General features: G+C 45.2%; 1 protein-coding gene and 2 pseudogenes across 1 annotated transcript; 2 read left to right on the top strand and 1 right to left on the bottom strand.

Annotated features, from left to right (window-relative positions):
• Positions 1-10,754: 10,754 nt before the first annotated feature.
• On the bottom strand, positions 10,755-11,606 carry LOC136517404 (monothiol glutaredoxin-S9-like). The gene has a single exon (XM_066510959.1). The coding sequence runs from the start codon at positions 11,474-11,476 to the stop codon at positions 11,027-11,029; it is 450 nt and encodes a 149-aa protein (XP_066367056.1). The 5' UTR covers positions 11,477-11,606; the 3' UTR covers positions 10,755-11,026.
• Positions 11,607-17,615: 6,009 nt separating this feature from the next.
• On the top strand, positions 17,616-20,441 carry LOC136516109 (uncharacterized; annotated as a pseudogene).
• A 95-nt stretch (positions 20,442-20,536) lies between these two features.
• Positions 20,537-21,922, top strand: LOC136516785 (protein MAIN-LIKE 1-like; annotated as a pseudogene).
• The last annotated feature ends 3,430 nt before the right edge of the window (positions 21,923-25,352 follow it).

Genomic DNA, 25,352 nt, shown 5'->3' with positions numbered 1-25,352 from the left:
TGTTGGGCTTAGTTGTCACGTCTCCCTGTTCCAGTGAGTTAGCAAACAACATTGATCCAGTGGACAACACAACTAGTCATACACAGCCACAACCTGACCAGACTTTGACCAGAAACCGCTTTGGTGACAATGGAGTTCTGTTGGAACCAATGGATGTCTTCCTAGAATCAATTTCTTGCGCCTTACCACGACCCATTTTGCCTCTCGAACACTTGTCCGAGGGCAAACATGAAACACTGCCAACAACTAGTACAGCCAACCATACAAATGGTACCCTGAGTCCTAAAATTGGAAGTTGCTCAGTTCAAAGGAAAAGCACTAGGCTGGCTGGAAAAGAAAAGGATAGAAAGCGTAAAAGACGCCATGGTCGTGGCTCAAGAACTGTTAGTTAAGAAACTAGGAGGGTTAACATCAGATAGTTCTGCACGCAAGTCTGCTGATTTTGAATTTTTTTCACAGAACTTTGAAAGGCCTATCAACAAGAACAAGATGGATGCAGTCAAGGTCATTGAGGCCAGCACCAAGCCAGCAGGCAAGACCAAGAACACTGTCACCAAGACGGCAGCAGCATCAGAGGAAGTGGAGGAGCTGATGGCAGCATGAAGGCCTTCGGCCAGCTATCAGTGGTGGCTATTTTTCAATGTTAGTCACGCACAAGGGGAAGGTCAGTTCGATTAGAGTTGGTCAGGCCTTCGTTTTCTGTGTGTACTGGGCCTGCGTACCTGTTAGTGATGAGTAAGACGTCTTTGAACTACGGTTCTGTTCGATCTATTCGGCCTGCTGTCTCTGTTGCCTTCGGTCGCTTTGAGTCGCGTATGTGGAACTTGTCGTGGATGAGACCTTTCAGGCCTGCTGGCTTTGTTGCCTTCAGCCCTTGAATCAAACCACATGATGCAGGTTATCAATCTTGTGGAGGTGCCTGTACTCATCATTGATCGTTACGATGATTCCTTCTTAGAACTTGCAAAAGATGTACTGATTAGTGATTACAGTATGTTCAGCCTTTTATTATGGATGCGTAGAAGCTGTTTCTTTACTTCTTCAATCCTTGACGATAACAACAGCAGCAGCAGCTACAAGATATGGGGTAGGCTAGAGTTGAAACCTATCAAGAGTCCCAAGTCACGGTTCAGACATTTCAATAGCTGCTTTGTAAGTACTCCTATTCAAACATAGATTTCTAGGTATATCCCAAGCTTTTAAATCTCTTTTTATTGTCTCCTCCATATCAATTTCGGTCTTTCTCTACCTCTTCTCGTATTATTAGCTTGGCTTAGGACTCCACAATGCACTGATGCCTCTGGAGGTCTCATTTGGACATGGTCAAACCACCTCAACCGATGTTGGACAAGTTTTTCTTCAATTGGTGCTAACTCTAGGCGATCACGTATATCATCGTTTCGAACTCGATCCATTCTTGTGTGACCGCAAATCCATCGCAACATACGCATTTTTATAACACTCAGTTGTTGAACATGTCGAATCTTTGTAGGCCAATATTCTGCTCCATACAAACATAGCCGGTCTAATCGTCGTTCTAGCTTAGGACTCCACAATGGACTGGTGCCTCAGAGGTCTCATTTGGACATGGCCAAACCACCTCAACCGATGTTGGACAAGTTTTTCTTCAATTGGTGCTACCTCTAGGCGATCACGTATATCATGGTTCCGAACTCGGTCTATTCTTGTGTGGCCGCAAATCCATCGCAACATACGCATTTTTTGTAACACTCAGTTGTTGAACATGTCGAATCTTTGTAGGCCAACATTCTGCTCCATACAAACATAGCCGGTCTAATCGTCGTTCTATGGAACTTGCCTTTTAGCTTTTGTGGTACCATCTTGTCACATAGAATGCCAGAAGCTTGTCACCACTTGATCCACCCTGCTTTGATTCTATGGCTAACGTCCGCATCAATATCTCCATCCCTCTGTAGCATCGATCCCAGATACCGAAAGGTATCCTTCTTAGGTACTACTTGACCTTCCAAACTCATGTCTCCCTTCTCCTGTACAACTCCGCCTTCCAATCCTTGACGATAAATTGACAAAAATTATAAGCCTGCTGACATGTAACCTTGCTTAGAAATATAATACCTTGAAATTTTCTGCATTTTATTATTAATCAGAATTGCAACTGCATGTTATGCAAAAAGACCAAAAATATTTTGCTGTAACATCCAAGTATTTTGCTAACATGTAACATTGTTCATGATTTTAAGAATAGAGGCTACAGCAGGAACCATGTAATCTACAGCTGCTGGTCTGATCCGTGAAGAGGCAGACGCCACCATGGAAATGAGTTCTGACTTCTGAGGGGTTCGTACTATAGTATACTAGTAGTCTAGTATATGTTCAGAGACGCTTAGGTTGATGGCATAATCATGCTTGTTCAATAACAATTGCTGGTTTCAGCATGTGCTGTTGTGACAAAGTGAATCAGAGCCCTGATGCCTAAACTGAATATTCAGACTCACATTAATAGATAAATTTATAGAAGTTTTACCGTATATTCTGAAACATTTACTTTTTATTTTGTCCTAGGAAGATTTATCTTTGGTGCCGTTACCTCCTGATCTCCCAAGAAAATTAGATCTGCATAACAGTTTTGACTTCTGAAGATGACATGCTCTGTTTGGAATGTATTTGGCCAGTCATGAAACTGAGATACCTCTATTTGAAGGTCTCGTAGCAGGTTGGAGTTCTACTTCAAGGAAGCAGGATGGACCATCAAACTTAACAGACTGGAGATATTTTGTTAACATACTGGAGATATTTTGCTTGGAATGCTTTTTGGACAGTCATAGAACTGAATGGTCTATTAACAAGTTGATGTAGTTCGGCAAACATGGATGCAACGATTTCATACTACATGTGCATGGGCGACATCGTGACACCACGGGGCCTAGGCGACTAGCCCAACTGAGTGGCTCAATTTGGATGCTGAACATGAACCCATCTTATGCACTCATTCATGGCCTTCGATTTTTGAAAAATGCACAGCGTCTTGCACATTGCAATAATTCAATATGTAAGGACTGAAGAATATTAGCACTATTACATCCTAACTGGTATATATCCCATCAGCACCAGATCTACATTTAGCCACATTTAACTAGTTGACTGATTTAGCCACATTTACCTTTTTGTCCATTTGCCTCACTGCTCCTAGACTGTATGTTGAAGTGTAGCCCCTAGACTGTATGATGGAATGTAAAGGTAGCACAATGCACCTTTTATATTCAGTTTGTTTGAATTATAATTGGCTAACATTGCTGCTCCCTTCCTATTGCTGGAGAAAAAAAAACTAAAAATTGAGAAACGAAGCATCAAACTGCTGTGTGTCAGCTGTTAGTTTTCGCCCATTCGTTCAATTTCCAGCAGACAACCTTGCATTTATGGTAACATTTGAACTAAGGGGGTGTTTGGTTGCCTCTCCTAAATTTTAGTCGTTGTCCCATTGAATGTTCAGACACATGGAGTATTAAATATAGACTAATTACGAAACTAATTGCATAGTTTGCGACTAATTTACGAAACGAATCTTTTAAGCCTAATTAATCTATGGGTTGACAATGTTTACTACAGTAACAATATGCTAATGATGGATTAATTAGGCTTAAAAATTCGTCTCGTGGAGTACTGATGGATTATGTAATTTATTTTTTTAATTAATATTTGAACATCCCATACAACATTCTCCCGACACACCTCCTAAATTATTTTAGTAACTGGATTCAAACACCCTCCAATTCTGGGCTGTTTGTTTGGTACAGGGTGGTGGCCAACAGGCAAGTTCGAAACCTATGTTTCAGATTTTGGATTCGAATAGGAGAAAATGCGACAATAGAATGGCACAGACCCAGTGCGCTCGTTGCTGAGTTGAGGCGTGCACAGGGGACGAGACAACGGCCGAATGTTTTACTTTTTAGTCCTTTTTTGAAAGTTTCTCACAAATAGACCCCTGACGGAAAGAATTCAAAAAATGGATCCTAGCTCGGCGCCACCGATGCTGGCGCCGAGCTCGGCGCCAGCGTCCCTGGCGCCGAGCCCCTGGGCTGGGGCAAACTTACATGGAAGGAAGCTCGGCGCCAGTCACTCTGGCGCCGAGCTCGGCGCCGTAGATGCTGGCGCCGAGCTCGGCGCCGTTGACGCTGGCGCCGAGCATGCAGTACGACGTGCGTGAATATCAAAGTATGACATGCGTGATTTTACAGCAGAGGTTAGAGGGCCAGATTACGCCAGATGGGGAGGAAGGAAAGAAGAATCCGCTGGATCAGGGACATGCAGCCGGGCGGGCAGGGCCAAGCCTTGCCGTCCGTGTGCCGTCCCAGACGGGTAGGGCTGAATATCAGACCAGTCTGTCGATGGATCGATTGATGCGTGAGCAGAAGTGAAATTTTTATATTTTGGTCCCTTTTGAAAATATTTTAACCTAGCCTGTTGCGGGTGCCGGGAGACCATTCAGAGCGGTAGAGACGATGCTACCGGAGGTAGTGCATGCCCGCTGCCTAGTCTATTGCGGCAAGCCAAGGTAACGTCTCGGCGCCATAGGTCATGACGCTGACCACTAAATTTAACAAATTTCAGCATGTCCATCTCATGGTAAATTTAAGGACTTACTCAAAATTTTATATATCCATCTATATATCCATCTCACGGTAAAACTAGGGTGTTAACCAAAATTTTATATATCCATTTTGGCATGCTCGGCGCCAGCGTCAACGGCGCCGAGCTCAGCGCCAGCATCTACGGCGCCGAGCTCGGCGCCAGAGTGACTGGCGCCGAGCTTCCTTCCATGTAAGTTTGTCCTAGCCCAGGGGCTCGGCGCCAGGGATGCTGGCGCCGAGCTCGGCGCCAGCTACGGTGGCGCCGAGCTAGGGTCCATTTTTTGAATTCTTTCCGCCAGGGATCTATTTGTGAGAAACTTTCGAAAAAAGGGCTAAAAAGTAAAAAATTCGGAGACAACGGCGGCCAGCAGCACGTCACCCTGAGCCAGCGCGCCCCCCTTCACTGTCTGTGCCGCGTCTGGCCGCAGGCAGGGGCAGGCGGCGCGCTGCATGAGTGCATGACGCTCCGTCGCGGGGCGAAGACGGCACGGCACGGAGGTTTTGTGCAGTGCAGGGGAGACCGGGCCAAGACGGAGGATGCCAAGTCTTCAAGCGGGCCGAGCAATCCGCGAGCTAGCAGGCCCAAGACCAAGAACTCCCGTGTGTCTGAACTGGGCCCGGCTGGGTTAACAGCTTGGGCGCCTAGCGGCGTGTAGCGTGTGCGTGCGCGCGCGCGGCGTTCGCTTGCTCCGCTCGTAGCCGCCGCGTGTGCCACGTCGCGGCCTCGCGGGTCAAAGACGGCTGGCACGAAGCGGCAGTGGTGAAGGCGGTGGCGCCGGCGTCGGAGTTGGCAAGGGGATCGGGATCGGGGTGGAAGTGGAACCTTGACGAACCGTTGGCGCGAGCACGTCAGAGATGGCGCGGATAGGTCATAAGTAGCACGCCCATTTCCCGCGCTCGCGCCGGTGGTGGCTGCCGTGGTTGTTGCGATGGCGGCGCGGCCGCGCGGGTACCGTGCCGGGATTGCTAACGGTTCCTGACTGTTTTATTAGGAGTAACTTTTTTTGCTTCTTACCTGTGCTTTCCGATTCAGATGCTGAGCCAACTTTAAGGCCATGTTTATTTTTCACCTTACAATCGGCCTATTCGCTCGTTGGTTTCAGCCAGCCAACAGTATTTTTCTCTCACAATAAATCAGCACCAGCCAGTCCTAACCAGCCTAGAAACCAACCCCGAATGTTATTTTCGATTAAAAAAAATGCGAGAATCCCACACGGTCCCACCAAACGCCTTTTGAACTAACAAGATCGAAAAAAAAACATGCAGTATAGTACGATGTTTATAATCAAGTGTGCGGTAAGTAGAAACAAAACAAGGCGACTCGAATCACCAAACTTTAAGCATGTGCCGTGCGCACTAGCTCTGCTTTCTGATTCAGATGTTTCAGCCTGTGTGCTGCTGCTTCGTACTAGTACTTCGTAGGTACTCGTAGCCTAGCCACTGGTTTTGTCGAAGACCACTTCAGACGCGTCACTCATGCTAAATCTTTGTGGACCACAAGCATCTGGAAAAAGGAGGGAAAGAAAAACTAAATCTATTGTCCTTCGCCCGGCCGGTTGTCACCACGAAACTGATCATCATGAAAAGAAAAAGATCGAGTTCGATGGAAGGTTGCTTTTGATAGATGTTCATTTGTTTTGGAAATGGAAAGGGTAAAAAAAAAAGCAATTATTGGTACTACTGCAAAGATTCGATTAGACTGCAGGCTTAATGGCTTTTATCGTTTCCGGTGTGCCCGGGGTGTTTGATTTCGTAGCTCAAGCTCATTGTTTTCCACTGGTACGTAGGGTTCAGACACGTGAGCGCATATATTGATGCTGCGCTGTCCACGTCGAAAAAAAAATCCTGGTATTAGTATTGTCGTAATAATACTACGTAACGTAGTACTATTATTTATTATCAAGAGACTGGGAACGTTGTGGCTCTTGCATCATCCCAGGGGTTACGTGGGCCAAAAACTAGTTACTTTCATGGGCCAGCCACGTGACAACAGCATTGAAGCGGAAAAACACTTCATCACTCGGAACACAACTTATTTGCATTGTCGCCTACTACGAGAAATCTGTGACCCACCCCAAAATCACGGACACGAATATCGGCCGTCCATTTTCATAGCGAGTGGTTCAGATTTGATGCTACAGTTATACACGATATAAACAGTGACTAGTGCACAATGATGAACCGTGTGCCTCTCCTCTCCTTCCCACGAGCGCGATTGCACCGGGAGTCCGGAAACTCGGTCCAAATTACGGATACCAACTAGTTACACACACGCGGTAAAAGTGGAACGATGGCAGCGTCAATCGTCAACGTTTAATTTTCTACTCTTACTTTCAGGTATATTCCTGCATCAACCTCTCTAGCTTGTGCCAGGCTGCCAGCTGCACTTCGAGAACTGCTGCTGCGTGTCTATCTAGAAAAGAAAAAACAAGAGATCGATCGCTAGCTAGCTAGCTGCAAGATTTTTCTGGCCGTGGCCAACAGTTGCTGACAGCAACTAACGCTGCGTGAACAAAGACCCAGTCGTAGTCGCACCCAAAATCGTCCTCCACCATCATCATGAATTCATGGTGCGCTGCGCTGGAAATACGTACGTATAAACCTCAGGCGGCGGCGGCGGCGGCGGCGGTGGTTAGCTCGTTGGTCACGCACAAATGAACTGACGTACGTGACGTCGTCAGGCAGGAGCGCTTGAGTGAGAAAGCGTTATACCAGCGGCGGCCGGCAGCGTGATGTCATCCCCCTCGCCCATGCATCCAATCCAAACACTTGGTAGCACTGCGACGCGTACTCGTCAAAGCTGTTGACATCAGGGCGAGATCTCCCCGGATCTGAGAGATCTCCGTCCCACGTCGGACCGTGGCCGTGGCCGTGGCCGTGGCCGCGCCACGCAGGCGCCACCCCAAGTACGCGACACGTCACCGGATTATTTACATGGCCGGCCATGGTCCATGGGCGTGCGTTTTTTTTAAAGTCCCTTGCTACGTAAGCTGCTCGTCTCATCTTGACGCCCTCCCTTGGCCCTGCCTGCTGCCACCGGCCGGAGTGTCCGCGCGTCTCTTGCCGGACGTTCCGGACGTGAACTGCCAGCAAGTTTGGTTCGACTTGCTCACTCACAATTTTGTACTATACATAATACTTCCTCCGTTCCAAAAGCCTGCAATTCTAGGTATAGTTCAGACAGATGTTTCTGCAAATTCGTATGTAAAATTACATACTCCCTATTATGTAGTAAGTACTAGGGCTAGGGGCACAGGGAGTAGATTTGATGCAGTGTTAGCTGGCCTGGAAGTCAGTGGCAGAGGAAACGGGGTGCTGAGTGGGGCCAAGCACCCCCTAACATTTCTATGCCTCTCATAATGTAAACCCTTATTAGTTAGCTAGCTAACAATGTTACGGAGTATTTGTGTTTTGGTCCCGTGTCCTTCTTCCATATTACTACGTAATACCATCTTATATAACTAATAATTAGGTTTTTCTACTTTTTTTTTCTCAATCTCTCTGTCCCTCCCTATTATAATCTCTAATAGCATTTTATACAATTTGCTAGTTAATGATGCTATTTGTGCCTTTTATTAAACATCTAATTTGTTCGCACAGTACACCTTCTAATTATCTAGTTAATTATAATTCGTGCTTTACTGGTTTGCTCTCTCTAAATTTATCCCAGTGACATCTATATAATTCAAGATTAACACATCTATATAATTTAAGATTAACCTTCTTATGATCTTTCTTATCTCATTTGTTCCTATTATTATCGTGAATCTTTAAGAATTATTGATCAAGTGGAGGTTTGAGGCCTGCTAGTCAATTTTGTTCCTTTTTCCTTTATAATATCTCTGTTCTTAGTTGCTAATTTTTTATTTTAACATAAACATTTATTTAGTTGTTATGCGTACTATTATGGTGGAGTATAATTGTTCTCGGTTCGCTGTCTCTGCTGGCAGTAGGAGAACTGCGCGATGAGCGCGTTTCAGGCCATTCCAGCTTCTAGAATCTAGACTCTGGACTCGACTGGTGCTTCGTTGATACTCCGATTGGTTGTGTGTGAAATTCCTCGCTTTTCAGCCTCGAGACGTTTTCTCAGTTATTTCGGGCCACGTGCTTCTCGGGTTGAATTGCTGGGACTTTGGGAGTTGCTTTGCTCTGTGATGCGCGATGTGTTCATGCTGACCTCACTGGGGTGAGTCTGACATCTTAACTCTTTTCCTTTTTGATAATTTCCTACTGGTTTTTTTTTCATATCAGCATGCTTCCATTTTTAATTCAGGAATCGTGTCCCGGCCAGTATTTCTCAACTGTTTTTTTTTTCAGCAGCTACAGCTCATCCTCCATTAGTGCAGTTCCTTTCAGTACTTACTTTGTTTTATAATTCGAGCAAAAAAAAACACTGGTTTTTAACACCAGCTAACGGAAAAAATGAAAGTGAGCGTACCATTTTTTTTTTTGAGTAAGGGGTGTTTGGATCAGGTCTCTGTCACATCGGACGTTCGGATGCTAATTAGAAAAACTAAATATGAGCTAATTATAAAACTTCATTATAAAACTAATTACACACTGTGAAGCATAATTAATTCATCATTAGCGCATGTTTATTATAGCATCAGGTTGTCAAATCATAGACTAATTAGGCTTGATAAATTCGTCTAGTAAATTAGCCTCCGTATGTGCAATTAATTTATATTTAATATTTTAAATTAGTGTCTAAACAGTCCAGGAACCAAACACCCAACGAGGGACACTGCACACATAGGAGTACTAGGTAGTTGGCGCGTAGCATTCTGGACAGTGTGACGCACAATCGATCTGTCTGGTACGGTACGTGGATCGTCTGACAGCCCTTTGCAACGTACAGTACACGGCCCGGCCGGTACATAGGCCAGGTGTTCATTTCGTGCAAGTTTTGTCCTGTGACAACTCATCCGCGCTGCTATTTTCGCACCAGCGGACCAGCTTGCTCGCTTGTTAGTTTTAGCCAGCTCAAACTAGTTAGTCAACAGTATTTTTTTCTCACAACAAACCAGCACTAGTCAGTCTAAACCAGTCCAGAAACCAATTAGCGAACAGGCCGAGAGAGAAATGCATGTATGTGCGTTTCCAATTCCGGGTACCACCAATTTATTCCTGCCCCGTGCTGTTTGGAATTGGAAAGCAAGAATTTTACAGTACAAAATTTTTATAGGAATCAAGATTCTTAGGTTGCAAACGAAACCTTAGTTTTACGGGTTACGTATCCTTATCCCAGGGTTACCCACGAAATTAATAGGTTTATTTATATATGACTTTTACTTTTACGGACTATATAGCCTGCATGCATTGTACTGTGCGTGAACACTAGCCTTTGTTCTCTAGTGATGCATGATTACAGTGGTGTTTAAATTCAGAGGCTAAAGTCGGGTATTATATCAGGATGTCACATGAGAGTGTTTGGATAGTAATAATAAAACAAATTATAGAAGTCCGTAGTACTCCGCGAGACGAATTTATTAAGCATAATTAATCTTTCATTAGCACATGTTTACTGCAGCTTTACTGTACCACCACATTGTGGTCTAATTAGACTTAAAAAATTCTTCTCGCAAATTAGTCACAATCTGTGAAATTAGTTATTTTTTAGTCTATATTTAATACTCCATGCATGTGTCAAACATCAGATGAGATAGAGACTGAAATTTAGGGGAGAAACTAAATACGGACGGGGCCGCTGGTGCTTCATGTCCGGTTAGTTTTGGAAAGGTTCTTGTAGTATCTCCTGTCGCTGGTGCACATCCTGCTGTTGGAGCGTGCGACGTGCGCTAACGTGCCAAGATTACTGAAATTTTGGACTGCATGCCAGCTGATAATATACTATATACTATTCCCGTGTGGCTAGAGTTTAGACTCGATGTGGATTTGTAGAACAAGCGACGACGACACTGATATTGAGAACAGTGTATGGTTTCAGGTGTTGTGTCGGCAACTGATGTCTGGATAGGAAATTCAGCTGTAGTCATGTCAAGCTGGGGATGATGATCACACGTCCTTGTTTTTTCTTTAAAATACTGTAGTTTGTATGGAGGAAAATCTCAATCCAGCCGGCTGCCGACGACCTGTACTGTTCATGAACTGTACTGACCATTGTGCATATATGACACGTCAGGATAGAAGCTCAGGTAACTTCAGCACTCTTTCATATTCACATGATGGGAAATACAAAAATAATATAAATACTATCGCTTAACACTTAGATATTCTTTTTTTTTTCCTACTAAAAGAATTAAAGTCCTATGTGCATGCCTATCTAATCGAGTAAATAAAAATAAGTTAACAACACATCATCGTTTAATTCCAAGCAAGGACAGGGAAACCAAAAAAAAAGATCTGACGATGGAGAGGCAAGATTAAGAACGATCGAACGGCCTGGTCGCTTCTCATCAGAGCCACAGCGCGCCGGCGTCCTTGAGTATGGGCACGAGGTCGCCGGAGATGTGCACGGCCATGAGCCGGTCGAGGCCCCCGAGGAACCTGCCCCCGACGAACACCGCCGGGAGCGCGACGTCGCCGCCGTCGACGACCCCGGCGAGCTCCGCCTCGGCGTCAGCGACCTCGTGCACGGCGGGGTTGACCCCGAGCCCCTGCAGCAGCCGCTTCACCACGTGGCTGAGGCAGCACCCGCGCCTGCCCACCACGAGCACGGGGCACTCCGCCACCGCACGCCGCACCTCCTCCTCCCTCGCCACCGCCTCCGCGTCCGCCGCCGGCACCGGCGCCGGCTGCTGCTGCGCAGCCGCCCGCAGCCTCTCCTCCTCCGCCACGTCAACGCCCATCGCCGGCGCGGGCTGCGGCCAGGGCCGGCCGGCGCTGTAGGGGATGGCCTGGTACATTATTCCTCTTCTTCCTGGCGCGCGAGCTGCACCTGCACGGCGTCCTTTTTCTCGGTTCGGTTGGGAGCTAGAGCTAGCTGCGACTGCGACTTGTGGGCGTTGTCGTTGTGATGGGCAGGGCGGGCAGGAGGAGCAGCCTCATATATAAGGGCGGTGAGGTCAGCGTGGGGCGGAGATGGCGTCATCTGGTGGTGGGGAAGGGCCGGAGAGGACGACGGCGACCGCGGGGTTCGCGCCAACCGCGGCGCGCGGGCCGTGGGTGGCGTGTCGGGGCGTCAGCCGCGGTTGAGGTGGTTCGGTGGGCCCGTCACGGGCCCCGGTCCGTGACGGCAGCACGTGGGTGAGGGGCGCGGCCAACGCGTCGCGCAGCGCGTGGGAGGTGACGTGGTTGGTGACGATACTGCGGCCACGCCGTGGGGCCGGCCGTGACGGCGGCCGCCGGCAACTTGGCAACATGGGAGTCGTGGAAGCTTTGGAATGGTAGCTATGGAGTTGTATCAGCAGTGCTGTGATGCGTCAGGATAAGGCAAATAGTGTTGTGACTCCGTTGTAAGTCATTTTAAAATTGATATTCGCCGTTTGAAAATCTTGAATTTTGAAATCTAAGAAAATAAAAATGAATATTTAGGACTATAAATGACTTCATAGAAAAGATTTATCCTGGATTTGTTTTCTATGAAGTTCTTTAGAGTTCACATGGTAAGTGTAACTTTTGTATGGACCATGCCAACTTTTGAGTTCTTTCAAAAATTCTAAATTTTAAAATATGAGAACTTAAAAAATTGGTACTCTAAATAATTTTAAACGAAAAGCATGTCAACAATAAAGTTGTAGATCTTATTGAGATCTACAATTCTATATGAATATCATCTTCATCCAATTTCACATGCAAAAGTTATGAATTTTTTAACAACAACTATTAGGGATTGGGTAGAATACCCCGAAGTTGGGTAGAATAATCATTTCTAAAAACTATTAGTTTAATAGGTAAAGTGTCTAGGAGCTAATTACCATAATTGAAAGTATCCTCTAACAAAGACAACACCGAGTAGTATCCATCAACAATGAAGGATGTCCTATGACAGATTTACCTGTATATATATCGGGACATGTAGGACTAGTTACTTTCGTAAGCCAATGTACTTGTGAGAAATCCGACATCCATCTGTTAAAAGGGGGTGTTGGATCCTATGTCTAAAAATTAATCCTAGGTTTTGGATCCCAAATAGAAAGCCAAAACCTGGGTTAGTAATGGGCTAATAGGAGCCGGTAAGGATTAATTGATGGTTAGAGCTCTTAGAGCATCTCCAAGAGCCTTTATAAAATTATTCTCTAAATCATCATTTAGAGAGTTATTTGGGTAAAAATCGCTTTCTATATCGTTGTACCCTCCAACAGCTTTTCTATATCTTATGCACAGTCTAGAGAGCCATCCTTGCTCTTCATCTTTGGCTAGCGAGAAATCCAGAATAGAGGATATCTGTATATGGATATCCAATTGAAGAGACTGTTGGGGGTATTTTTTCATCGAAATCTTTATTCCTGTAAATTAGAAAGAATATAAAGAGCCTTTTAGAGATGCTCTTATTAGCCTATGTTTAATCCATTTCCAGACGACCTTCCTAGGAGGCTTTAAACCAAACACACCCTTGGTATTGAGATCCAAAACCTCCATGGTCTATTTTGGTTGCCTTGCAAGGCCTGGGGAAAACCTGGCAAAGTACTATTTTTTAAGAAGGGAGTACCGGAGCAGTTGCCATTGGTTATTTGCTTATCACTGGTTTAGAAAAGCCATCGTAGTATAAACATAATAGAAAAGGAAATTATTTGTATGCTCTGCAGTTCGCTCATTGTTTATATAACTAATAATTATAGTATTGGTTTGATAATTGCTTTAAATCTGACTAAGGCCTAAGAGTAAACAAAAAAAACTATTAAAATATACGTGCACAAAAAAAACATTATAATGATGCCTGCTTATTACATTTTATCTTATATATGTCATGTATTGGCACGGGCAAACAAACATGGTATGTTTTTCAGAAAGGCTATACAATACTACAAGCTACTGTACATCCTCGTATCCATCCAACCTAGCTTTGCTCATACGAGCTGATCATACAACCAACCAAATAGGCCCATAGTAATAGGTTCACAAGAATCAGCCATGAATTAATTAAAATTTAGATGGAAACGAGTCCCTCTAAATTTTGGTCATTCGAGAACAAGAAGAAGAAAAAAATAGAGAAAGACAAGCTAGAGAAAGAAAAAGAACAAGAAGAGAAGGAGAGAGGTGAATGAACCCCTATACGCTGCGTTCGTCATTTGACACGGAGTATTCCAATAGGATAATTTGGATCATTAAGTTTCTCGAAGAAAGGACGAATCACCTGGAAATGCATGCATATGGAAATTTTAAATTTGGTCCAGGCAAAGATGACCTGGTGGTGAGATCAGCGCCGGGGCCACCAGACTTTTTCCTCGCAAACGATGATGGCGTCGGCTGATCAGATCAGAAAGCGGCGCCCACGTCTCCCCCGTTGGTCGCCGGCCGGCCGCGCGCGATTTGCTGGATGGACATTTCCAAATTCTCCACTGCTGACCGAGCGCTCGATTTCTTCGCGGTCGGTCGCATCTTCCGTATTCCTTCCCCATTTTAAAAAGAGTATATTCCTACACCCTAAACGAGATATGCAGCAATTTTTGAGGGAGTATATATATCTCATTTTTTTTTATTTTTAGAAGTTAATCAATTTTAAGTTAGAACTATATTTATGTAAAATATCAAACATTTGTATCTCCAAATTAGTTTACTATAAAACGTATTGCACTTATTTAGTACAATAAATATTGGCATTTTTTGGTATATATGTTTGGTTATTAAACTTTAGTTGGTTTTTTTTTTGGAAAATGAGATGCCTGCTTTTCTAAAGGATGGAGGGAGCCCCTCCGTTTAGAAAAAATATAATTTTAGTTTTGAACCTGAACACAGAGAGAGTACGTGTTTCTGAAGTCAGATTTGAGATAGCTATGGACTACTCCACCTCGTCTCGAATACGATGGAAATGGACCAGATCAACTAATTTATTACCAGATCGCTGACGCTGTGTGCATGGCAGCATATCGTGCATACGTGCGGCGATCACGCGTGACGTCGTCGCGCGCGTTGCGTGCGTTGGATCTGTTGGCCTGTTCCTCTCGTCCGGCGGATGAGACTGTGACTACTCGGCCGGGCATTTTATCCTTAGCTAGCTATAGGTCCAAAACCAAACAAACAAGATGTAGTCATTGCATACTGTAATCTGGTTCGAGTCATCCGGCGCTGCATGCGTAGGTGGATATTACGTATGAATTTGGAAGGATTGGTTCCCGTGAAAACTGCTGCGTGTCTTGTGCAAAATTTCTTATAATTTGGAAATTGTAGTAGCTTTAGTTAGCTTCTTTGCAAAACCTTCCCTTTAGTTTGCTTGCTGACAGCCTGACACCATGATTTCATCGATCGGTCGTCTAATTTCGTACCGGCACACACATGCAGTAGGTGCGGTGCGGTAGCTTTTGCCTTCTAGAAACAACGGGTTTCACGTTAGCACAGCTCCTAGCTAGCTTCAATATTTGTTAAAAAAAATTTTCCAACAAATCATTAGTTCGCCTCCGAGTTTCCTTCAGAGTCACTGAACCTGCGCGGACGACCAAACGCGCCGTTCAGAAACTGGACACGCACACGGAAGCGTCCATATTAACATTAACCCCACGTCATCGAAGCGTGCAGTGCGGAGTACGTGCATGCACGACGCACAACCGCCACGTCACCGGCAAATTGAGTGTCACAACTCTCAACCGCCTGCATCAGATGGACGTGATGACGATGGAGACACGAGTACGTGTCATTATATGAGTGGAGAAAGGGGAAAATTATTGAACACTACTGTAGTATAGTAGCGTACTAAATAGTAAAGGATGTTTATACCGCAGGGTATCGTCATCAATTGCTTCAAAATCAGTTTGTTAATTAATAAAATAAAAGATACATGAAACGTGAATACATTTATACAACTTTTATGTTCCGAGCATGTAGTTAATTTAATTAAGTAATTGTTGCTCAAATCAAAATTTGCAGCTAGCGTGTAGTACTAGAGTAGTAGAACAATTGTGCTGCTCAATCGTAATCTCTCACTTCTCACGTGCAGGATGGATTATACATACATCTACATCCTACGGATGCCAACTCGATCAAAGAAGGACTATAGTGGAGTATTACTGTACTAGTACATACGTACCTCCTCCGTTCTATAATAAATGCACTTTTAGAGTTTAAAATTTATTCTAAAATAAATGCATATCTAGATATAAGATAAACTAACCTTTTTTTTTACTTTTTCTAGGTGTAATGATTACAGTTTTATAGGGGTGTATACTCCTCTTTGATCTCCTCATCAAACGTGGACTTGTTTTTGGGACAGAGGAGTATATAATTCTGCCGTATAGTCACCTTCGCGGGCCGTGACGACTGGTTAGGACGCCGTCGGCGGAGGTACCAACGACCAGAGGCCAGAGAGAGCCTCGCACCACAGCCACAGCGAGTCACGTCACGTCCTTGCAATGGCCACTCGTGATCACGTCATGCATGCTTGGCTGCTGGCTGCAAGCGAGAAAAATATCTGATCCACTAGCTGCGGGTGCGGGTGCGGGCGCGAGGCGGCAGGTCGGCACGGCACGCTCGCGCAGCGCAGCTACGACGCGACGCCGGCAAGTGCTCGGTAGTCGGGCCGCCACGCGCGCGGCGGCGAGACCGAGGCAACTGGGCAACCGGTCGTACGCGTGCCGGAGTCCGCCAAACCTGTCTTGTCATCAGCTCCGCGTCGGCCACGGCGCCGGCACGATTTTTTCGTTTGAGTGGATGGGTGGCCACGCCACGCATGCACCTAATTTTTTATAATTTGATCTTTTTTTAAAGAAATTTTACGTTTAGCCCTCTGGGAGACTTAAACTCATCTTTGGACCCTGAGGGTCGACGCCAGTAATCATGACGCCGAGGTAACACGTCTAGGCGCCACATATCTTGGCATCGAGGTGCCTGGCCGAGCACGACAATCCATCCTAGGTGGCGTTCACGTGGCTGGCATGTCGGCGCCATATATCTTGGCGCCGAGATCGGCGTCACAGATCTGGACGCCGAGATGAATACGTGGTGGATACCGCGGCGCCACAGATCTTGGCGCCGAGTTCGGCGCCACAGATCTTGGCGCCGAATATTGATTCAAAAGCCTGGCCGCAGCTCTCTCTCTCTTGCGCGCGCTCTGTCTGTGCCTCCTGCGCCGCCGTCGCCCGCAGAGCCTCCCGCGCCACCGTCGACTCACCGGCGGCCGAGCCTCCTCCCTGCGCCCCCTCTCTTTCCGCGCAAGCGCCGCAGCAGGCCGCCGCCGCGCCCCCGTCTCCGTGCGAAGCCCGGCCGCCCTCGTCGCCCCTTCTGTCCTCCTCATCCGTGTCCGGCGGCGAGGGCGGCCCACCACCGCTCGCAAGTGCTCCCGGCGGCCGGCTGGGCTCCGGCCCCTGCGGCCCCTCCCCCTCCATGTAGCTACGGCCCCCTACTCCTTCGGGCCGTTCGCGAGCCGGCCATCCAGGTATAGTGACAGTAGTTAGTAATTTTTTAGTTAACTTAAATTAGTTAATTTACTTTAGATAATTTAGTTAGCAAGTTTAACTTAAATATAGCAAATCTAGTAATTACATAGGTTGCAATTAACTTAAATTAGATAGGTTGCAAGTTAGCAAATTTAGCAAATCTAGTTAGGAATATAGATAATTTAGTAATTAACTTAAATTTCTTGTTTTAGAATATTTAGCAAATTAAGTTAGCAAATTTAATTACATAGTTAGCAAGTTAGATGCTTATTTTTTTAGTTATATTATATACTTAGGAATATAATTAGGGAGTTAGTTACCTATTGATTTAGTTAGCTAGTTAGTAAGTGTAGTTACCAAATCTCTTATCTTGTTATAGAGATAGTTAGACAGTTAGATACTTATTTGTTTAGGTTGATAGTTAGGTAATTTAGTTAGCAAATGTAGTTAGATATTATGGTTAGTTATCTTATAATAATATACCCGTAATAACTTGGTTGATGTGCATACCAACTAGATGGACAACGTAGTCACCCTATATCATGGAGGAAGTGTGGAGGAAGATGAGTTTGGTAATATCAGTTTTGTTGGAATGCAAAGGGTGCCAGTGATATTCGATGATCGGCCATTGTTTTGTGAGTTGTTTAGTAGGGCCCGTGATGAGCTTAAATGCAATTTCAAATGAAGATGCCATCTTAGTTGAGGGGGGTACTTCACCATGGCAGGTCAGGGATATTTTTTAGGCGGTTGGTCCCAATTGCATCAGAGGCACAATGGGACAAATATGTCAAAACTGTCATGAAGAATGAGTTTCAATGTTTGGATTTGGTTGTGCGGAAGTTGTCCAATGATCCCACCCCTCATGGGTATTCACCCCTTAATGTCCATTCACCCCCTCATGGGTTGTTGCCACCACCAGAGAATCCGGCACCCTATGAGCCTCTGTTACCCAACCGTGAGGTGGATGTGGAAGATGCGGTTGTGGTGCCCGATGCTCAATCCGCCCCCAATGAGGTTGGTGTATGTCCTAGTGTCCGTGCAGAATGTGGGACTAATGATATTGTAGGTGCCCCTCAGGAGATCCCTTTGACCTAGAATCATCCTAGTAAGTGATTTAGTAACACTTTGGCTCTCCTTATTCTTTGTTCGTTCCATTCATTTATCTTAGTGGTATCCATATTTGTGCTTTAAATGCAGGAGACAATCCTGAAAATGATGGCTGTGCTCATGTTCCTCCATCAACCAATGTGGACCTAGGGTTTATGGCTTCTAACAATGTAGATGTTGATATTGCGGATGATGAGGAGCCTTATGGCATAGCAAGGGCCGTTGATTCGGATGATGACCACCCAGTTGCAGCTTTGAGCGAACAAAAAATGGAGCTCATCAGACGTTTGTGTCCTGATCGTGATCCACTGGTTCATGAATTCAGCGACCTTAGTCATTCTCAACATGCTTATGGAGAAAGAAGAGATGACGAACTGCTAGAGGCTCCAGAGGCCGATGGCAGCATGGAAATTCAGTTAGGCATGGTGTTCATGGACTTGCCCACCTTAAGAAGGTGGCTACAGGAATATTCTGTGAGATGTAAGAGACCATCTCTTCAAGGTGAGGCACTCCCATGTGGAGCGCCGTTACACGGTGGTGTGCGAGATGGCAGATTGCAATTGGAGGGTCTATGCTCGCAAATAGAAGGCCACAGGGAAATTCAAGATCTCCAAAATTGTAGGTCCACACACTTGCGCCCAGATAGATCTAAAATAGAAGCATGGACAGTTGACCTCTACCCTTATTGCCAGAAAGTTATACACAACTTTGAAGGGTCAGCCCAACTTGAAGGTAAGGACAATTATGGAGATGAGTAAGGAGATATTTAAGTATGGGAAAGCATGGAGGGCAAAGCAACAGGCCTGGAAGATGATATATGGGGACTGGGAGGAGGGGTACGAGCAGTTGCCTTCATTGTTCAATGCAATGAAAGTAGCAAATTCGAGGCATGCATTATGAGTATATCCCGAAGCCGAATGAATGGAAGGACAGGAGGCAAATATTCTTTCGTGCATTCTGGTGCTTTCCCCAGTGCGTCGAGGCCTTCAGGCATTGTCGTTCAGTGTTATCCATTGATGGTACTTTCCTGCTTGGCAAGTACATGGGCACACTTTTGGTAGCCATTTCCTGTGACGCAGACAATGCATTGGTTTCTTTGACTTTCGCTTTGGTGGAGAGAGAGAACAAAGATATCTGGGGATGGTTCTTGTGGCTTGTTAGGATCCATGTGGTTGGCCCTCATAGGGAGGTAGGTGTCATATCTGATAGACACCAAGGCAAACTCAGTGCCATACAGGAGCAGATTCTGGGGTATGCACCTTTGCACCACCGTTGGTGCACTTGACACCTTGCTGAGAATTTACTTCGGAAGGATGGTACGAAGGACAACTTTCCTCTATTCGAGGAGGTTGCTCACATGCTTGAGGTGCCATTCTTCGAGCAGAAGTTGGAGCAGCTAAAAACGGCAACAAACGCAGAAGGTAGGCAGTGGCTGACAGGATTGATGAGAGAACCTGAGAAATGGACAAGAGCCTACGACGATGGTGGATGGAGGTACGAGTTTCAGCCTAGCAACATGGCTGAGTCATTTAATAGTGTACTGAAGGGTATACGTGCCATGCCTGTCAATACCATTGTATCATTCACCTTTTATAGGCTTGTTGCATGGTTTAACGATAGACACGCTCAAGCAATGGCACTACAGAGTAATAATCAGAAATGGGCACCTAAACCTAATAAGCATCTCGACAAGGCAAAGGAAAGGGCTTTCACACATGACGTTGATTGCTTTGACCACAACACCGGCAAGTACCAGGTCACAGAAAGGGGTGGTACAACGTCTGATGGTGAGGTCCAACCATCAAGGAGTTATATTGTGGTACTTAGTAATTTCTCATGCCGATGTGGGAAGACCAGGCAGTACCACTTCCCTTGTTCTCATTATGTTGCAGCATCTCAGCATCGCAACTTTGCCTACGAGACCCAGATACCGTCGGAGTTCAGTGTTGACAGCCTTGTACAGACTTGGTCTCCCCGTTTCGAGCCTTTCCTGGACGAGGGTCAGTGGCCAGCTTACACTGGGCCGAAATACATTGCGGATCCAGGTACCCGTTGGGACAAACGTGGAACCCAGAAGAGGACGAGGCACAAGATGGTCATGGACCAGGTTTCCGGTAGAACGAGGCGAGGGAGAGCAACCCCCTTTCTTATTGACCCTGAGCAAAACCAATGTGGCAAATGTGGTAGACTTGGGCATAATTCACGTACATGCCATTGGCAGCTTAGTCAGGTGTAAATAACTAATGTTTCACATGCATGTTCACTAGTACCAAAAAGTTATTTATTTGTACATTTAAAACTTATCTGTACTTTGTCTTAATATTTTGTAGGATGGAGCCGTTCCACCTGCTGGAGCCGTACTACGAGGAGAACCACCGAGGACGACTCACCGCAGAGGGGGAGGTAACGACTTTACTTCTGCATGTTATTTTTCCTCTGCACATGTACTTGTGTTCAAGAATTAATATAATAATTTCTATTCTTTGCAGGAACTGAACCCTCTTCGTCCTCGTTCCCACGATAAGTTCGAGGACATGCGGTACGATGGCAGGTACACTCCTCTCCTGAGGGCTAGCCTTGACGTTGTATCATTCCAGGTTCGACGTGGGTTGCCTGCCTTCAACCCCGCGGCGATCTCAGCTCTAGTCGACAGATACCAAAACTATGAACAGATTCACTTCCATTTATATTTTTGGTTCCCGATGTGCATATAACCTTAGTACTTCTTTCTTGTTTTGTAGATGGAGGCCAGAGACGCATAGCTTCCACCTACCTTGCAGAGAGATGACCGTTACTCTTCAGGACACGCAGAAGTTGCTGGGTGTCCGTATAAGTGGTCGCCCAGTTATCGGCCCCTACGCTGCTGCTGGTTGGAGAGGTAGAGTGGAGGCCTTCCTTGGAAGAGAGCTTCCTCCAGAGACACCTGGTGCCCGCTCCTCTGGAGTACTCATTAGTTGGCTGAGGCAGAACTTTGGTTAGTGTACTGATCATGCAGACGAGCAGACAGTTACCTACTACTGCAGGGCATGGATCATGCATCTTTTTGGTTGTGTCATGTTCCCCGACGCGATGGGAGACACCACGTCATGGATGTACCTACCTTGTCTTACTAACTGGGACACGGCGGGGGGCTACAGCTGGGGTTCCGCAGTGCTGGGGTACTTGTACCGGCAGCTTTGCGAGGCTTGCCGCCGGATTTCGGCGAACTCTTCATTAGGAGGATGTGTTTACCTGCTTCAGCTTTGGATGTGGTCTCGTTTACCGGTCGGTCGTCCCCAAGTTGGTGCACCTCGTCCCTGGTTCGAGGTGCATGGCCTTCGACGTCGGCCGACATACGCCTACCTTTGGGACCAGGTTAAGGGTCCCTTCGCCTGGAGTAAACGCGCATACATCGAGTTCGCGAACGAGCTTGACGCACTCACGCTAGGGCTGGTGAGTTAGCTGCATTTAAGTTCTATTTGTTTTCTAGATGTAAGCACTACCTGACTGAAGAATCCAATGCAGGCGACTTGGGAGCCGTACGAGGATGAATAGTACGACCACATTGGGTTCAGCATCATGTGCAAGATGGACGAAGACCTGTACCTGATGAGGTGTCCGTTGATCTGTTTCTATGCGGTTGAGTTCCACCTGCCACACCGGGTTGCACGCCAGTTTGGGTTGAGGCAGGAGTGGCCTGTGGAACCGTTCTCGACGTCAATAGACTTGCACAAGTAAACGTCTTTGAACTTTATTAAGTAATTAAGAATTCAATGTGCTACAATAGAACTTAAAATTGCCACTGAAACTAAACTGCTATTACTCATACTGATTGCGATGTTACTTGGTTAACTTGGTTAACCTATTTGATCAAATAAGAGGATTGATAGGCACAAAAGAGGAACACACTGACTAAAAGTGGTATGAAATAGGACTATAGGAGCATGTCAGTTTAGATATGAATAAACTGTGTGCCGGTTTAGCAAGTTCAATGGAACCCAATAAGCTAAATTGCCGGTTTAGCAAGTTAGCATACACAGTGCTCATGACAGTTAGCATACCCTGTACCCTTTAGTTTAGCCTAATGATAGCATATAAGAATGCTAAAATATTACCTTAAAAGCATCAATTTACATATACAGTCTCCTTGGACAAGTATGACGTCCATGCCATGATTAGCATTGGGCTTAATCTGCAAACATAATAAGATGTAATGCCAGCTAAGTGAAAAATAAAACAGAATAAGCCTCGTCTGAAAACAGAATAAAAAGAACAAAGGAATATGTGAGGTACCCTAATAAGCTCAAGCACAGTTTTTATTTGCTCCATTTAGCATCTTGGAAAATTGCCATCTGCAGCATCGTGCGAGAGATGCAAGTACGCAGCACCCTCATTTACCATCTGCACTTCCTTGTCGAATAGCATTGTCTTTTGCACCAACTGTAGTTGGCTGCAACTGTAGTTGGCTGCACGAAATGTGATGGGACAAATAGCATTGTCTTTTGCAAATTCCAGGGAGAGGGTCTGTTTCGGGAGAGTTGAAACTCATGTATTCTAGCAGACACTCGTCAGCTCTGTTGCATACCCGTTCTATCTCAACTGAACTGGTCTGCATATGCAGCTGATAAAAGTTATGGTTTCCTTCATGTAACACAAGGATGATAGCAAATGATTAAACACTTTGAAAAGAGGGGCATTCAACCTTAATTCCTCCAAGGTTCATGGTGTCATCCGCCCTTCCCTGTACAATATAGTACCCACAAACTATCCTCTGGATTATATCTCCATGTCGTCTGAGTTGCTATAACACAGTTGGAAAGTAAAGATTATTCACCCGTTTGTTTTATAACTTATACCTTCTAATAGAAAGTCACTGCATTCAGTACTCCAATTTTGTACAGCAAACAATTATACACGTGAACAATGCAGATATTGTATATGTTCTGTGAAAGAAAATTCATGACAGACTATATGATTATTGGTCCCATAACCCAGCCCAGATTAGTCGGCCAGCAACCTATGTCACATGGACGAACGTCCAAATGCGCCCAGGTATCAGATGCACATCTTATGGGAGAAAGTTGTGTCCACGGTATTGCTTTTGGCTCCCCTTCACAAGAAAAAAATGGAACAGAAATTAACAAATGTGAACCTCAAATATAGGGCAAGCAGAAATGAGAAAAGGAAGAGGGTTCTAGGACATACCAGTTGTTCCTGAAGAAAATAGTATATTAGTTAGTGCATCCACAGATTGATAAACTGGAGAATAAGAAGACGACCTGCAAATCCAATAGATATATGTACCTTATATGAAGAAATTGCCTTTCTTTTGCAATGAAGCCATGAAGGTGTGCTCAATTTTATGAAAGAAGAATTTCAGAATCACCAAAGCTCAAATTTCCATCTATTCATGTGCGACAAAGAGACAAAACTTGAGCACCTACCTTCTAGCAACACGAGAAAGAAAATCTTTCTAGGACATATCACCATTCCTTAGCGTAATTCCAAGAGAGTCTCCAATTGCAGGAATCACAACAGCTTTAGCTGAAGTCCCTTGTACGACACGGCTGACAACAACAACAACAACAACAACAACAACAACAAAGCCTTTAAGTCCCAAACAAGTTGGGGTAGGCTAGAGTTGAAACCCAACAAAAGCAATCAAGGTTCAGGCACGTGAATAGCTGTCTTCCAAGCACTCCTATCTAAGGCTAAGTCTTTGGGTATATTCCATCCTTTCAAGTCTCCTTTTATTGCCTCTACCCAAGTCAACTTCGGTCTTCCTCTGCCTCTCTTCACGTTACTATCCTGACTTAGGATTCCACTACGCACCGGTGCATCTGGAGGTCTCCGTTGCACATATCCAAACCATCTCAACCGATGTTGGACAAGCTTTTCTTCAATTGGCGCTACCCCTAATCTCTCACGTATATCATCGTTTCGAACTCGATCCCTTCTTGTATAACCGCAAATCCAACGCAACATACGCATTTCCGCGACACTTAGCTGTTGAATATGTCGTCTTTTCGTAGGCCAACATTCTGCACCATACAACATAGCAGGTCTAATCGCCGTCCTATAAAACTTGCCTTTTAGCTTCTGTGGTACCCTTTTGTCACATACGACACGGCTGAAGAATAGAATTATTATAAACTGCTCAGATGTGTGTGATGGTTAGTATGTAGTAACTTTTCTATAATTATTTGGGACTGTATGAACATTGTGTACTATTTGGATTATGCAGGACATGTTATGTTGATTGTGATGTTCAATGTGGTTGTATTGTGGTCTTTGGACGATTAGATTTTTGGATTATATAATAATTTCTCTGCTTGTAACCGTGGGTGGTCCTAAAACAAGGGAAACTTTCACGATTTTTTTTGTGATTCATTAATTATACTACACTGCTATAAAGGCACAACAACGTGTATAGTCCAATCGTATCGTATAGACGCTTTGCAGATGAATCCAGGCTTTTCAGTAACAGTGAACGAATCTAAGCTTTTCAAACAATAGTACACCTATAGGTACAACGGCATGCAAGGAAGCACAACTCCACTCCATCTCTACCATCCATCTTATTACTATTAGATCCAACGATTGAGACGAAGAGGCACACGGATCGCTGACATGGCACATTGAGAGGCCTCCATTCCTCCTCTCAACCAATAAATAACCCCTCTCTCCCTCTCATTCAAACACACAACAAGAAGAAAGAGCACTCCTTAGCATTTTCTCCCGTTGCAGTCGTCCAGAGGAAGAGAAAAGAGGAAGGGAACTACCTGGGGATGGGAGGGTCCTCTTGGTCCAGATTTATTTGAGGAAGCTCTTTATGAGAGGTTCCCAGTTGAGAGCAAAAGCGATTTCACCAAAGAGGCACCACTGAGAGGATACGATGAAAGGAAAGAAGCGTGGCCAAAATGCATGCATGGTGAGGACTGCCTAGTCCAGATGTTCACTGAGGGAATAGATGGAGGCCGATGTTTCTTTAAATGCCCACGAGCATGGATAATTGCTATTAATATTTGTTTCTTCTATATGTTCCGCTTCTATACAACTTACATGCCATATTTACTGCAGTCTTCCTTATCCGAAGAAAATTATGGATTCACTAGGTGGGTTGATCCTCGACCTATTTATCCGCATGCGGAGTACATCTACTACCTGT

Source organism: Miscanthus floridulus, chromosome 17, assembly GCF_019320115.1.
Source record: "Miscanthus floridulus cultivar M001 chromosome 17, ASM1932011v1, whole genome shotgun sequence".
In the NCBI taxonomy this organism is placed as follows: Eukaryota; Viridiplantae; Streptophyta; class Magnoliopsida; order Poales; family Poaceae; genus Miscanthus; species Miscanthus floridulus.
Note: the sequence above shows the minus strand (reverse complement) of the source record. Positions and strands in the feature narration are given on the sequence as shown.